Raw genomic sequence first — 17,436 nt, 5'->3', positions numbered from 1 at the left:
AGCTGAGGCACTGGATATCATGTCTGCTGCCTTGTGTTGATTCCTGAATAAATAGGTGACGTGGTGGTTGCACTTATAAGTCTATAATTTTTGAGAAGCCATTTTTTTTTAACAAGTTCATTAAATATATAAATTATAAATTATTAATATTTGTGTATTATATGAATCACAACAGAAACAAAATATATATTATATTTAAACTGTTATTAATATCCAGAAAGAAATAAGTAAGGTACATTACAGAGAGTTGGGTGAATATCGAGAGTGTGGAACAAAGTAAAAACAATTATATATTAAGCAATTAATCAGTAACAAGTTAATTAGTTATTTACTCTCCACTTCTATTAATCAAAGAAAATGAGAATGAAATTAAAAAATTTAACACATCTGAAATGTAATGTACTGAAAACATTACCTACACTTTTTTATTTATTAATTTATTTTTACTTTTAATGATGTGTTTTACTGAATTGTATATTGGACAATATTTATCTATTTATTGGCAATATTTTTACTTATTAAAGAATTGTTTTCAATGTAACTGTTTGCTTAAAATTTATTTTGGATTCAATGGTATAGATCAGGAATGGCCAACTTAATTTGTGATGCGATCTACTTTTTTCCTTCAAAATGTGCCGTGATCTACCATCTCAAAAATTTCATTGCACAAGGTGCACAAATCGAGGGATGACTGTATATTTAAAATTCGCCGTGACTGACCGAAATTAAATCTGCGATCTACTCACTGCCAAGTCTGGTATAGATCTTTCAAAGTTGTGATCTGTAAACCCAGATTGAAAGAAAACTATTAAAGCAGTACCTGAAAGTATTTTCAAATAATATTCATTACTTTATCACTGCCCAGTCATTTTAAAGATTTCTGTTTACTAGCTTAAAATCATAATCTAAAAATTATTATTAAAATGCTATTAACAATGCATCAAGTTCTTTAACTTCTCTCTACTTTTATAACATAAATATGATACGCTGTGACTGTACAACAAACTTTTCTCAAATGTAAAGCATAAATCAAAAATTTTATAATCTCATCTATTAAAATTTGGGCTCAATGTCCCCACCAATAGCAATGAACATTTGGCCTTGCTATCCATCATGATCATAGTAACCTGAATGATTTGCCTTTAAACACTATCTTGTATTTTTTTTAAGTGCAAATTATTGAGAAGCATAATTAATTTTTTTCAATATAATTATTTCTTTCCTATCAAATTCCTGAAGTGTATTATTTCATTTATGCTTTAGCTTACCTGCATCTGAATAGCTGAATCAGTTTGCAGAATGAGTGTCTTTGCTTGGGCATCAAACACAAAAGGGTAATCACAGAAGTAAAGCTTTTTATGCTAAACAAGAAATTTTAACAATGTTCATTTTTGGAAGTAAATTAAAGTATATTATGATTTGCAAAATTTAAAAAAAAAAAACTATTCACAAAGGCATAAATGACAATATTAAAGAGAAATATGGGTAATTATTACCCAGTTATCCTGCCTGACAAACTTTAAAACATTTTAAAAGGGCAAAACATGAAGAAATATAGGGCTATATTATAAAATATATTAATGTATGTCACTCTTCCAAGAAACAGAACACAGGGGTCTAATGAAGTTCTTGTCAGTATTTGAACCTTAACTTTATTAAATTAGACCCTTAAGCTAAATAAAGTTTCAATGTACATATGATAGAAATTATCTTTAAACAGTACATAAAAGTATTTCTTTATTAATAAAGAAATACTGTTAAAAGAATAAAATTAATGGACCACATGAATTATTTCAAAGCAGAATTTATTGTGCTAAATATTTGGTCACCGAAATTACAATAGTGTGTATATACCTTCCACCAACACAATTTTCCCAACATTTATAGATTTCCTTTAGATTCTTATTGTTATTCCTGCAATTATTTAAATAGTGCATTAGTATCTAAGCTTATATTGTGTTGCATGAATTATGTACAAGGCCAGGAAATTAACTTTTGAGACCATGTTTGTCTTTCACACCAGATGATGTGGCACACAGCCTTATTAAGAAGGTCTACATCAACCAAAAATTACAAATGATTAAGTGAAAGACCACAGTGGTGAAAATCAAATTAGACAACGATGTGTTCTTTCTCTGAACCTCTTTAATATTTACAGAAAAACTGTGATGTGGAAGATAGAAAAACAAGACTTGGGGATTAATATCAATGGCATTTGGTAAAACAATCTTAGATATGCTGATGATATCGTTTTATTGGCTGACAACAAAAATGACCTAGTTAGCCTATTATGTTTGCTAATTGAGGAAGGCAAAGGCTACGGCCTTGAACTAAACGCAGAGAAGACAAAACATCTGAAAGTTAAGAAAATCAGTAAAACTGAACTAGACATTGTGATCAACAACATGAAAATAGCAAAAACAATAGAATACAAATATTTGGGTACCCATTTTACTGACACTGGAAATCAGGAAAGAAAAATAAAAACAGCCATGGTCAAAGATGCCTTTTGGAGAAATAAAGACCTATTGAGGAGTATTGTGGGAATTGAAACAAAGAAAAGAATGATTAGAACATTGGTTTGGCAGTTTTTATATATGCAAGTGAATCTTGGACTTATAAGAAAAGAATGCAACAACAGATAGAAGCCTTCGAGATGTGGCTTCAGAAGAACATAAAAAATTTTATGGATGGAGCACATGTCAAACATTGATGTCCTACACAGAATGAGAACACAAAGATCTTTACTAATGGAAATGATTCAAAGAAAAATAATACTGGCAGGTCACATGCTAAGAAGATCAGCTGGACAAAAAACACTGACAATCCTTGAGGGAAAGATCAAGAGGAAGGAGAATAACGTGGTTTGATGACATAAGGGTCATGATGAGATCACAAAACTATGCTGAGACCAAGAAGAAAGGTTGTGATAAAGGGAACTGGAGAGACATGATGCTGTACCCTCACAGAGGAAGCCACATAAAGATGTGGCAACAGTTCCATTGGTACCATTTGATGGTAACATAACACTCAACTTTCCAGACAAATTTCAATGTTCTATGTTTAATACTCGCTAAATGGTAGCTCAATGAAGTGGAACATACACTGTTTGTTTGTTTTAAAAGAAGCAACTTAACTGAACGAAGAGTGATTGTGAAATTTTGCATAAACTTGGTAAAACCCAAAGTGAAACATTACAAGTGTTGAGGTAACTTTTAAGGGCACAAAATGTGATATAGTTGTACAAGGCACTAATGATATTAAGAGTAGGAGACCGGCGGAATTACTTAACAAGTACAGGTCAGTGATGAAAAAAAGCCGTGAATTAGGGTTGAATTTGAAAGTGTCTGCAATTCTGACCAGACACAATAGGAGGGAGTATATGATGAGAGGCCTGTCGAACAATTCGGCCCTGGAAAGATTGCGCAGGGCTCAAGGGGTAGAATTTTTTTCAGCCTCGTCTGTACTTGTTAACAGGAGAAACTGCTTCTACAGGGATGGGATACACTTAAATAGAAAGGGTGCAAGAATGTTTGCTGATGCTATCGAAGCAGTGTTAGGTGGGTCAGAAAACTGCAAGATTGGGGGGATACAAGGACTAATAGATTAACAGTAGCCACTGGCAGAGAAGAAAGTGATTCTTGCATTCCTTCTATTGGAATGAGCAGCAGCCTGGAAAATAAGATGCAGGATATTTCAGAGACTGCTGGGAATCATGGGGGTACAAGTGAACACATGGGTTGTGTTAGGGTGGCTAAGAGGAAGAGCAGGTGCATGTATACTTGCATGTACACCAATGCTAGGAGTTTAGTAAATAAATTTGATGAATTTGAGGTATTGCTCAAAACATCAAAGGCAGATATTGTTGGGATTTCAGAGACGTGGCGTCACACAGATATAAGGAATACAGAACTGGAATTTGGGGAGTACAATGTCTACAGAAAGGATAGACAGGATAGGAAGGGAGGAGGGGTTATGCTATTAGTTAAGAAACACATAAAATCCAAGGAAGTGAAGCCAGTCGACATCGCTGGACAGTGCAGTGTCGAGTCAGTTTGGTGTGACATAAGCACTGGGAGATCAAAATTGAGAGTAGGAGTGTGCTATAGGCCTAATGACTCTGATGAGTATAATAAGAAACTGTACAGTGAAATAGAGTGGGCCAGTAAATCAGAAAGTCTTATAATGGGGGATTTTAATTTCCCAGATACTGACTGGAATTTGGGGGCTGGTCACTCACACACTAGGAAGGCTTTTGTGGATTTATTGGATGATTGTTTTCTACATCAGCATGTTCGGGAGGCAACTAGAGGGAGTAATACTCTTGATTTGATTATCAGTAGTGATTCTTCATGCATTAAGAATCTGCAGATAAATGTACCACTAGGTGGCAGTGATCATAGTGTTCTGAAGTGGGAGTTACTCAAAGAGGTAGCTACCATTAGGGGTAAGGGAAGGGGTATCGCTTTCGTAAAGGCGACTACGATGGACTGAGACAGTATTTAAATTCTATACAGTGGGATCAACTGATGATGTTACCAACAGCAAATTCAAAATGGGAAGCATTCAAAGAACTTATCTTGGAAGCCACTAGGCTTTACATACCAACTAAGAAATATTGTTCAAGGTTTAGGCTTAAATGGATGTCAGATGAACTAATGAGGCATATGGCAGAGAAGAAAAATGCATGGGATACATACAAATTAACACGTGACACAGAGGCCTATGATAGATACAAGTTGATCTGTAACCAAGTTACAAAGGAGGTTAGACAGGTGAAGGCAGATTACGAGAAATCCTTGGCAAGGGATGCGAAGAAAAACAGCAAAGAGTTCTTTACTTATGTAAACTCTAGAAAGAAGGGGATGAATCAGATTGGTCCACTTGATATCGATGGGTCAACTGTTTATGACCCTGCTCAGGTAGCTAACAAACTAAATGAATATTTTGCATCGACATTCACACATGAGGAGTTATTCAGCGAGGGGAATGCCAGAGGTGTATTCTACTCTAGCAGTAAGCTAGAGAATCTTGTAGTAACTGGGAGTAAAGGGGAGGAGAAATTGTTGAAGATAAACACAAGAAAGGCACCTGGGGTGGATGGGATCTATCCAGTTATATTAAAGGAGGCAGCAAAGGAAGTAAGCAAACCCTTAGCCATAATTATGAGAGCTTCCTTGAACTCAGGGGAGGTACCCATGGACTGGAGATGTGGAAATGTGACCCCAATTCACAAGGGAGGATCAAAGGCTGACACAAGTAATTATAGACCTGTGAGTTTAACTTCTGTTCCTGGAAAATTAATGGAGGCACTGGTTAAAGATGCACTGCAGGATCATCTAGACAAGACTTCAGTTATAGCTCGGACACAGCATGGTTTTATTAAGGGGAAGTCTTGCCTGACCAATTTGATTGGATACTATGATGCAGTCACAAAAGAACTGGATGCAGGGAATAACTTTGATATTATATACTTGGATCTTAGAAAGGCTTTTGATACTGTTGCACATGGAAGACTGCTGCACAAATTGGAGCAGTGTGGCATTGGAAGCAAATTGCTGCTATGGATAAAGGGGTGGTTGAGGGAGAGAAGACAGAGTGTGGTAATCAATGGACACTGCTCATCATGGACTAATGTTATTAGTGGAGTTCCTCAGGGTTCAGTGTTGGGTCCATTATTATTTTCTGTATTTATAAATGATACTGATGATGGTATATCAAGCTTAATGTCCAAGTTTGCAGACGATACGAAGGTTGGCAGGGTCGTCAAGGACACTACTGACACTATGCTGCTGCAACAGGATCTGGAAAAGTTGAGCAGATGGGCTGAGAGGTGGCAAATGAAGTTTAACATTGACAAATGTAAAGTACTACATATGGGAAACAGCAACCCCAGAGCAACGTATCAACTCTGTGGTACTACACTGAAGTGGTAGAGAATGAAAGGGACCTGGGGGTGGTTTGCAGGCAGAAATGAAGTCCTCTGAGCAATGCAGACGGGCTGCAAGAGTAGCTCATGGTGTATTGTCAATGATATATAGGAATTTTTCTAGCAGGGATAAGGAGGTGATTATTCCATTGTATAAGGCAATGGTCATGCCACACCTAGAGTACTGTATACAGGCCTGGAGGCCTCATTTCAGGCAGGATGTAGAGCTGCTGGAACGAGTACAGAGAAGGGCAACAAGATTAGTGAATGGAACAAAGGGGTGCTCTTACGAAGAAAGGCTTAAGTTTTGCGAATTACAGTGTCTGGAGACTAGGCACCAGCGAGGTGATTGATAGAGGTGTACAAAGCCTTGAATGGTTTGAGCATGCTCAATGCTGATGGGATTCTTCCTCTTGCTCAGAATAATCACCTGAGAGGGCATAAATTCAAATTGGGGAAAGACAGATGTAGGATAGATGTGCGGAAATTTGCCTTTAGCCAGTGGGTGGTTGGTAGGTGGAACAGACTTCCATCTCTTGTCGTGGAAGTTGATAGCCTAAATAAGTTTAAGGCTCAGCTGGACAGGTATTTCGAACGAACAGATGGGTGAAGTGGAAGTGGTTATTTTTTATTTATTTATTTTACTTTATTTTTTTTTTTTGGCTGATGCTGCATAAGCTTGCTTTCATGCATCAAATGTCTCTACTAATGCTAAAAAAAAAAGGTTTGCAGTGATGCCACCATAGCAAAAGGTTCTGAGAAGAAAGGAAGATGTTCATGATGATGGAAGGTTCCACGCTCATGTACAGAAGAGGATTAATGGCAATATGGTGAAAATCATGGAAATGATATTTTCTGATCACAGGTTAACCTGTCAAATAGCTCAGGAGCATGAGAACGGCTGTTCCAAAAAATTTGGTGAAAGTTACTGGCATGAGAAAGATAGCATTAGTAGAGGCATATGATGCAAGAAAGAAAGCTTAAGCAGCACCAGCCAAAAAAAAAAAACGCACCAATTTCAACCCTCCGTTCGTTCCAAATACCTCTTCAACTAAGACTTAAATTTATTTAGGCTATCAACTTCCACAACAATGGATGGAAGTCTGTTCCACCAACCAACTACCTGCTGGCAAAATTCCACACATCTATCCTACATCTGTCTTTCCTCAATTTGAATTTATGCCCTCTCAGGTGATTATTCTGAGCAAGAGGAAGAATCCCATCAGCACTGAGCATGCTCAAACCATTCAAGGCTTTATTCACCTCAATCAGATCACCTCACAGGTGCCTAGTCTCCAGACACTGTAATTAATTTGCAAAACTTAAGCCATTCTTCGTAAGAGCAACCCTTTTTTCCATTCACTAATCTTGCTGCCCTTCTCTGTACTCATTCCAACAGCTCTACATCCTTCTTAAAATGAGTCCTCCAGACAATATACAGTAATCAAGGTGTGGCCTGACCATTGCCTTGTCTCTGCTAGAAAAATTCCTGTATATCATTGACAAGACACCTGAGCTACGCTTGCAAACTGTCTGCACTCCCCAGTTCCTTTTCGTTCTCTACCACTGTCAGTATAGTATCACAGAGTTGATATGTTACTCTGGGGTTACTGCTTCCCATCTGTAGTACTTGACATTTGTCAATTTTAAGCTTCATTTGCCATCTCTCCGCCCATCTGCTCAACTTTTCTAGATCCTGTTTCAGCAGCATACTGTCACTGCTGTCCTTAACAACCTTGCCAACCTTCGTATCGTCTGCAAACTTGGACATTAAGCTTGATATACCATCATGAATATCATTTATAAATACAGAAAACAACAATGGACCCAACACTGAATCCTGAGGGACTCAACTAATAACATTAGTAGATGATGAGCAGTGTCCTTTGATTACCACTCTCTGTGTTCTCCCACTCAGTCATCCCTTTATCCATAGCAGCAATTTGCCTCCAATGCCACACTGCTCCAATTTGTTCAGCAGTCTCCGTGTGCAACAGTATCAAAAGCCTTTCTAAGATCCAAATATATGATATCAAAGTTATTCCCTGCATCCAGTTCCTTTGTGACCACATCATAGTATCCAATCAAATTGGTCAGGCGAGACTTTCCCTTAACAAAACCATGCTGTGTCAGAGCTATAACTGAAGTCTTGTCTAGATGATTCTGCAGTGCTTCTTTAACCAGTGCCTCAATTAATTTTCCTGGAACAGAAGTTAAACTAACAGGTCTATAATTACATGTGTCGCCCTTTAATCCTCCTTTGTGTATTGGGGTCAACATTTGCACATCTCCAGTCCATGGGTACCTCCCCTGAGTCCAAAAAAAGCTCTCATAATTATGGCTAAGGGTTTGCTTACTTCCTTTGCTGCCTCCTTAAATATAACTGGATAGATCCCATCCACCCCTTGGGGGATACAATGACTAATAGATTAACAGTACGTGAGAGTGATTCTTGCACTGCCTCTATTGGAACGAGCAGCAGCCTGGAAAACAAGATGCAGTATATTTATGAGACTGCTTGGAGTATTTGCGGTACTAAAAACACATGAGTTGTGTTAGGGTAGCTAAGAATAGGAACAGGTGCGTGTATACTTGTGTATACACCAATACTAGGAGTTTGGTAAATAAAGTTGATGAATTTCAGTTATTGTTCAAAACATCAAAGGCAGATATTGTTGGGCTATCAGAAACGTGGTGTATCATACAGATTAAGAAACACAAAATCCAAGGAAGTGAAGCCAGTCGGCATCGCTGGACAGTGCAGTGACATAAGCATTGGGAGATCAAAATTGAGAGTACCAGCGCCTACTGACTCTGATGAGTATAATAAGAAATAGAGTGGGCCAGTAAATCAGTGAGTCTTATAATGGGGGATTTTACTTTCCCAGATATTGACTGGAATTTGTGTGTTGGTCACTCACACACTAGCAAGGCTTTTGTGGATTTATTGGATGATTGTTTTCTATATCAGCATGTTCGAGAGGCAACTAGAGGGTTATTGTTGGTTTGGTTTTTAGGAGCATTAGCAACTAAGGCCATACTGTTCCGGGAATATGCGGTGGTCATTCCCTGACCTTTCGGCATCCTCCTAATTTGGTGGTCACGGGCTCGAACCCTGGTCTAATCAAGAAGCGTGTGCTATGCACTGCTGCTCCTGCCGACCTGGCTACAGAGGCGCCGCAACTAGTGGGAGTAATACTCTTGATCTGATTATCAGTAGTGATTCTTCATGCATTAAGAATTTGCAGATAAAGGAACCACTAGGTGGCAGTGATCACAGTGTGCTGAAGTGGGATTTACTCAAAGAGGTAACTCCCATCAGGGGTAAAGGGAAGGGTTTTTGCTTTCGTAAAGGTGACTACAGTGGTCTAAGACAGTATTTAAATTCTATACGGTGGGACCAACTGATGATGTTACCAACAGCAAATTCAAAATGGGAAGCATTCAAAGAATTAATCTTGGAAGCTACTAGGCTTTACATACCAACTAAGGAATATTGGAAAATTGAGACCTAAATGGATGTCAGATGAACTAATGAGACACATGGCAGAGAAGAAAAATGCATGGGATACATATAAATTAATGGATGACATGGAAGCTTATGAAAGATATAAGCTGGTCTGTAACCAAGTCACAAAGGAGATTAGGCAGGCAAAGGCAGATTATGAGAAATCTTTGGCAAAGTATGCCAAGAAAAATAGCAAAGAGTTCTTTACCTATGTTAACTCTAGAAGGAAAGGGATGAATCAGATTGGTCCACTGAATATTGATGGTTGAACTGTTGATGATCCTGCTCAGGTGGCTAACAAACTAAATGAGTATTTTGCATCTACATTCACACATGAGGAGTTATTTAGAAAGGGGAATGCTGGAGATGGTGTTTCTGTGCCCACAGGAGGCATGCTCTATTTTTCTTCATTGATAACAAAGGTATTCAATGTGGCCATCGGCTGTTGTAGCCCATTCGCAACAAAGTGCAACTAGTGGTCCGTTGCAATATTTTGTTCTGCGCACCATGGTTGTATTCTGACATGATGTGCTATATTGTAGCCCATCTGTTTACTTGCACAATTCTAGCCATCCTCCTCTGAACTCTCTCATCAACAAGTGATTTTTTTCCACAGGAGAGCCGTTGAGAGGATGTTTTCTGTTCGTTGCACCATTCTCAATACACCCTTGAAACTGTGGTGCGTGAAAAGTTCAGGAGTACTGCCGTTTCAGAGATGCTTTGTCCAACACACCTTGCACCAACTACCATGCCACATTAGAAGTCCATTAGATCACTCCTTTTCCCAATTCTTGCTACGGTTTGTACGCTTAACTGATACTAGAAAGGTTGTTCTGCTGCATTTATATCCACAACTGTGATCATGTAACTTGCAATGTTGTGGGTAAAACCATTTTTGTGCACAGGAGTGTGCACAAAAATGTGCACCTAATAAAGTGGCAGCACAGTGTATATACATACATATAAATTTATATTCATCTTACAATGTAAACCCATTCAGCTTCTCCATATTGGGAATATGCTGAAGAGGTTTCCATGGTAGGAGAAGATCTGCCTCTTGGTTGACAATAAAGGATGTTTTTATATACAGGGTGTCTCAAAAATATTGAGTACAAACATTTAGGGGAGGTAGGTAACATCTAAAGGAATGTGAATTGCATAGGAACCCATTACTGGAAGCGTCACTGTAAGTCGGTAGATGGCGCTGTTCATCAGTTCGCGAGAGGGAAAATTTCTGGTTTACTCATTCAAGCAGTAGTTGCCACACGAAGAGCATGCATCGATATACGAAGTGTGAATTGGCAGACATGCACCTAGTGTATGGATTAGCAGAGGGCAATGGACGAGCCGCTCAACGAATTTATGGAGAACACTTCCCAGACAGACATGTAACGGACCACCATTTGTTTGTGCATGTGCATCAAAATTTGTGCAATTATGGGTCATTTAGAGGTAACAGGAGTAGTGCGGGCAGACCACATTCGACACGAACTCCCACCATGGAAGAAAGTTTGTTGAATGCCGTCCAGAATAATCCTACTACCAGCACACGTGCCGCTACCTCTGCCTTAGGAGTGTCTTGTTGCAGTGTATGACGTGTCTGGCACGACGATTCCTTACACTCCTTTCATCTCCAAAGGGTTCAGTTACTGCTCCCCCAAGATCATCCTGCACATGTGGCTTTTGCGCAGTGGTTTCTCCAAGACAGTGTTCAAGACTTGAATTTTTCAGCCTATGTTTTGTTCACGATTGAAGCTTATTTCACTCAGGAAGGCTTATTCAATCAGCACAATGCTCATGTGTGGGCTCACGACAACCCACATGGTGTGTGCCCCCATGCAACACAACGTCACAATAAATGTGTGGGCAGGTATGGTCAGTGACTGCTTAGTCGGCCCATACCTGTTACCATCCCGCATGAACTCCGCTAAATATCGGATCTTTCTTGAACAAGTTCTACCAGGGTTACTTGACGATGTTCCAGCAAATGTGAGACGCAACATTTGGTTTCAACTTGATGGGGCGCCTGCCCATTATGGAAAGTGTGTTCATGACCATTTGAATAGGCGTTTTGGGCGTCGATGGATTGGCTGTGGTGGACCCGTTGCCTGGCCCCCACACGTTCACCTGATTTATCAAGCCTTGATTTCTTTCTGTGGGGGGGCCTCAGATCTATCATGTATGAATTGCCTGTGGAGACGGAAATGGATCTTGTGGAGAGACTCCTCTGCGCTGCTGCTACTGTCAAAGAAACTCCAGGTGTGTTCGACCGTGTCCGCCAATCCATGCTGCATTGGTGTCACGCATGCATCGCATCTCATGGTGAAACCTTCGGGCATCTGTTGTAACATCATGAAATGCATCCATCTCATACTCCATTGTTAATATTATGTCAAATAAATGTTTGCCACTAATTACTGTCTTGTGTCATTTCTGCTTCTTGTGCCTCTGCTACTACTTTCCCGTGACGTTTCCGGTTATGGGTTCCTATGCGATTCACATTCCTTTAGATGTTACCTACCTTCCCTAAACGTTTGTACCAATATTCTTGAGACACCCTGTATAATGCTTATAATAATATGATTTCAAATAATTTATTTGAAATTTACAAATACATGTTTATACTGAAATAAAAAATTCCTCAAATATGAAAAGGTATAGCCATGATATAAAATTTAACTTTTACCAATATACTTTATACATACTCTATACGACTGCCTACTCCACACTGCATAATCATAACGTACATCAACCTTCTCAGTTACTTCTGGAATGTAGAATTCTCGATAAGGTATCAGTTCCTCATTTTCAATATTAACCTTGAAAAACAGATAAATATTCGACATTAAACAACATTAATATTCAATACTGAATTTAAGATTATTACGATACAAATATGACCAGATTTATTTACAGCTACTTTAAATGTCAACAGTGAAGAGGTCATAATATCTTCTTATAATAAAATAATTATATTATTTCCATGCATGTAATTTATTTGTAAACCCACATATCATAATTTATAAACTTTTATCCTAGGATACTGTTCTCTCCTATCACAGAATGGGTCATTCACTTGTCTAATGGCCTTACTTTCATTAGTATTATACTAATACTGTATTATACGGTAATGGAAAGTTTTTGGAGGAAACAAACTTATACAGAATGAGCAAAAAAAACTTTCACATCATTTGTCCAATTCCAATTCTTCCTTAAAATTTATTAAAACTATGCACTTCAATAACACCCGATGGAAGTTTGTTGAAACAATCAACTAGCCCCTCAGGCTAAAAGCAAATTCCTGCACATCAATCCTGAAATCATTCTTCCTCACTCTAAATTTACGAGCCCTTATGTGTTGCCTATGCAAGATGAAGGCTGCAATAAATATTGAGTTTACTCAATCCATTCAAAGCCTTAAACTTCTCAATCACAGGTAAGTAAAGTAAAAAAAAAAATGGCCTATATAGTCTTTTTTGTTCTCTACAGCCTTGAGTGTAGTGCCACACAGTTGGTATATTATTCTGTGATTACTGCTACCCATATTCATTACCTTGAATTTGTCATTGCACTTCAATTGCCACTTCTAAGCCCATTTCTCTAATATTTTCTAGCTCTTGCTGCAGTAATATACTCTGATTACTGTCAAGTAACCACTCTCCTGATCTTTGTATCATCTGTAAACTTGACTTTAAGCCTATAATTTTATAAAAACACATTGGGTAACCACAGATCGGTCTGTCTCTCTCTCTCTCTCTCTCTCTCTCTCTCTCTCTCTCTCTCTCTCTCTCTCTCTCACACAGACAGACAGACACACAGAGAGAGAGAGAGAGAGAGAGTGGCATTCAAAAAGTGCTTGATGCACAAAGAAACAGGACACTGTATTGCTGAAACTTAATTTTTCGCATTTAGATTTTTCACAAAAATCTTGGCTTGTTAAGTGACAAGCAGGGAGAATGGTAAATTGTTATCAAGGTTTCTAGAATGAACTGCTGAGTGTTGCTCGATGTAGTACTGTGGCATTCAAAGCGTATTATCCACACAATTATCACATATTATCATACAATTTAGAGTAACTATAGTCAGATTTAAAGTGTAAAAGTGATAAATATCTAATTATAACTAGTCTCATGTGTTTTATAATGAAATTGTCTTAATTTGTACTGATATTACCAGCGGTCATGTTAAAAAAAACTACACAGTCCATTCTGTTACTTCTTTTGGCCCTAGGAGTTGACTGTACTACCCATAATTTCAAACCCACGACACAGAGACAGTGTTACCAGATGAAACAAGCAGAGATTACTTTGGTTAATAGTGTGAACCAAAATACAAAAACAGAAAGGTGGCTTTCCTTCCTGGCCTCTTACTAACTGTAAGATATGGTGCTGTTTGAGATTATTTTAAAATAAGAGAACTAAATAATATGTAAAAGGAAAAGGAATATATTTTTCTCCAAAATGCTCAGAATAGACTGTGCTAGTATCACCACAACAAAAAACATTTGATACAGCATGGTGGTGGCATTTCAAAGCTTAGTGAGATATTCACAAGTAGCATCACTTTTAACAAACTAAGTCCACGTAGGTCTGGATAACAAGAATAATGGATAGTCTAGCTACTCTGTATATTATGTAATCCTTCTCACATGTCTGATGGAAGATCCTTGCTGTTGTTTAAGCACACTAACAAAAGAGCCTTCATCTCAATTTCAGTCTTTTTCTTGCTACACCAATGGTCCTAACTCCTTGTGTAAACAGGAAATTAGTACAAGTGACATCCATCTTTATGTGGACAAACATTGTCCACTTGTGGACAATGTTTGTCCACATATAGCTCAACTGGTGCAAGAGTATCTATAAATCAAAGATATTCAAAGAAAAGACTAAGCAGCAAAGTCACTGGATCTAAATCCCACTGAGCATATTTGAGATATCCTAAGGAGGTGAACTGCAAGCTAAGCCACCTCTAAAGACTCTCCATGAGCTAAGATCTGCCTCTGTAGAAAACAGAACTTGTTGCCTTGCTTTTTTGGTGGACAGCTTCCCAGCGAATATTCAATGTCAGTATGAGATCAGCATAACTTCAGAGGATCAAACTTAAAAGCACTTCCTATTCAAACATAATTTTTCAATTTTGTTTCATGCTGTAATTATTATAACTCTATTATTAAGCCTAATTTTTATATGCCTCCGTCCAAATTTTCAGGTATATATCTCACAGAATAAAAGTTATTCTAGATTTTGTAAATATCAACTTAACTTTATCTGCTAGCAAAGATAAAACTTCTGAAAAAATGCTCTTTAACTTAAATAGTTCTGTATCATTAAGGATTAAATATTTATGAAAAGATACAATTCTTTAAAAGAATAGTTGCAAATTAATACTGATTCTCACAACAGAAATAGATATACCAAAATTGTGATTCAAATGAAGGATTACTAGGAGGAAAATTAGGAAACACTGTAAGTATGAAAACTCAAAATTGCCATATGAGATGAGATCTGAACTAGTAAAACAGATGTCTGTCTCTTTTTTCCAGTTCAGAATTCATCCAAAGTTGCAATAAAAAATTTAAAAGATGTGATAATAAAGTCTGTCTAAAACATAATAATGCAGCAATTCAGTAAAGCTGACTAAAAGATACTGTAAGAAGGTAAAAAACACAAAAATGATTCCTCGGAATTCATTACTGCAGTTATGAATTCCGAGGAACCATTTTTAGATGAGAAAAGGTTAGTCACAGACTGAATCAACGTAGTGCAGATAATAAGAATTGATATTCCAGCCACATTGTGTTGTACACAATGTGGTATTTTACAATAAGATGCACAATTATTAGTTTAGTTCAGTTTAGGGTATGAAAAATCTCTACACTTAAGTGAAAGTCAACTCTCAATCCTTATTTGTCTTCTTTTGTCCTTGGAAATTGGTTTTTCCTTTTGGGTAAAGTCAACCTACATTTAGGATTTTGTAATTCACACAAAATCAACCCACAGGTAAAATTAAAGCGTGTCAAATATATAAAACAGTTAAAAAGGTTCAGGTTATCACAAATTCAATGCTTCCAAAATTTTTATACAGCAATCCTTCATTTAAATTGTGACAGTGGCATGTCTATTATAGGTCAGCAAAAATCTATATTAATTAGAATTTTTACACCCAATTATAAAAGGCCTCTGTTTTGATTGCTGAAAATCTCGATTGAAATAAATCAAAGTTTATTAAAAAAATATGATCTTGGAAAAGAAAGCCATACTTTTTAAGATGTATTTTTTAAAAAAAAAGGAATTCCAACCATTTTGATAAATATATATGCTAACCATATATCAGAGAATAATTGAATTTTTTATCCAGTGCTTACCTTATTAAATTTACTTAGCATGTCTAAGGAAAGGCGTAACTGTTCATGCTTTTCAGATACCTATAAAACAAATCAAGAAATTAAGTTTTAATTTAGCTTGAAAAATACATATTTAAAATTGTATAATGAGGTGAAAGTGATTTAAATTAAATTACTTTCACCTCATTATACAATTTTAAACTAAAAAGTCCACTTTAAATTAAAAAATATTTTAATTTAAAGTGGACCCAACCTAATGGTTAGCAGACTTGCTTGTTTAGTGAATGATGTCATGTTTTGATTTAAAACATGAAATTTTAAATAAAAATAAAATAAATTAAATTGGAATTAAAGGCCATGTGAAAAACTATTAGCAGCCATAGATTAAAAATTAAGTTAACCATTGTATTACACAAACCACAGAGATGATACATTATTAGCTATCAACAAATTAATCTACTACTATTTAACAACTTTCATTGTGGCCTAAATTCATGCAGGAATTTAAACTTAATAGACAGATTAAATTTCTTAATCCCACTATTTTCAAAACATGAAATATTCTTCGAACAAAAATTTTCACAGGAAATTTCTCAAACACACTACAGCAATTATTGAAATTTTCATTCCTATCATTCTTTTGATATCAGAAAAGCAGTTCTGTAGGTAATTTTTTGTGCTCACTCACAAAATGCATTCAAATATAATTAAAAAATATAAGATTTCCACGACTTCTTACATAAGTCGAGTTTTATGTAACTTGGGAATGACTAATAAAATATTGCTCCTATATCCATGATATGCCAAAATTACAAAAAACACAATATCCTCAGAAGAATGAAGAAAAATATTTATAATTTTTTTTATATATTAGTTATATATTTTTAATTAGTTCAATAAAAGCTTTATCTGGGGACAGTGGTAAAGTTTCTGGAGTGGTACATAAGAAAAGAAAACATTAAAGGAAGAAACTGTACCGTAAAAACTGATATGTATTTTGTAGCTTTGGTTATTATACGCCTAGTTGACTTCATTGGTGCTGATGCCTTCACCGTTTCTCATATTCTGTCTTTCTCCTTTATTGTGTTCACTGTTGACAATGACAAATTTAAATTCCGCGTGATACTTGTTCATGTTTGACCATTTTCAAACATCCTTATTTTAATTTTCTGATCTGAATCGATCGCTTTCCTTTTTTTTTTTTTTTTTGATAGATTTATTAGTACCAGTCACTTATTGTCTCAGTCAGCACCATAATAATGGTCAAAATGAAATTAATCTGTCGTTGTAGAAGTTGATAGTTTAAACATATTCAAGGCAGAACTAGACAAACATTTGGAGCAAGTGGATGGGTGAAATGAGAAGGGATTTTTTTTTTGGCTGATGCTATATAAGCTTGCTTTCTTGCATCATGTGCCCTTGCTAATGCTAATGCAAATATACATGCACCTATTCTTAATCTTAGTTGCCCTAACACAGCCCATGTATTTATCTGTTTCATGATGGCTCCCACCAGTCCCTGAACCCCCCAGAACCCTGCCATCCAGGCTGCTGCTCATTCTAATAGAAGCAGTACAAGAATCGCTTTCACCTCTGCCTGTGGCTACTATTAACCTTTTAGTCTGTGAATCCCCCCCCCCAAACTAGCAGTTTTCT

General features: G+C 36.8%; 1 protein-coding gene across 1 annotated transcript in view; it reads right to left on the bottom strand.

The window, feature by feature from the left end:
- Herc4 (HECT and RLD domain containing E3 ubiquitin ligase 4) overlaps positions 1-17,436 on the bottom strand; it is a 768,218-nt gene that overhangs the window by 326,754 nt on the left and 424,028 nt on the right. Inside the window, exons 15-17 of the mRNA XM_090378812.1 lie at positions 15,802-15,861; positions 12,143-12,256; positions 1,269-1,361 (exon numbers count right to left, since the gene is read on the bottom strand). Coding sequence (XP_090234938.1) covers positions 1,269-1,361; positions 12,143-12,256; positions 15,802-15,861 — 267 coding nt within the window. The remainder of the gene's footprint in view (positions 1-1,268; positions 1,362-12,142; positions 12,257-15,801; positions 15,862-17,436) is intronic.

Source organism: Mastigoproctus giganteus, chromosome 8, assembly GCF_048544385.1.
Source record: "Mastigoproctus giganteus isolate SK-2022 chromosome 8, ASM4854438v1, whole genome shotgun sequence".
Lineage (NCBI taxonomy): Eukaryota > Metazoa > Arthropoda > Arachnida > Uropygi > Thelyphonidae > Mastigoproctus > Mastigoproctus giganteus.
The sequence above is the reverse complement of the archived record's forward strand: the minus strand, read 5'-3'. Positions and strand labels throughout refer to the sequence as shown.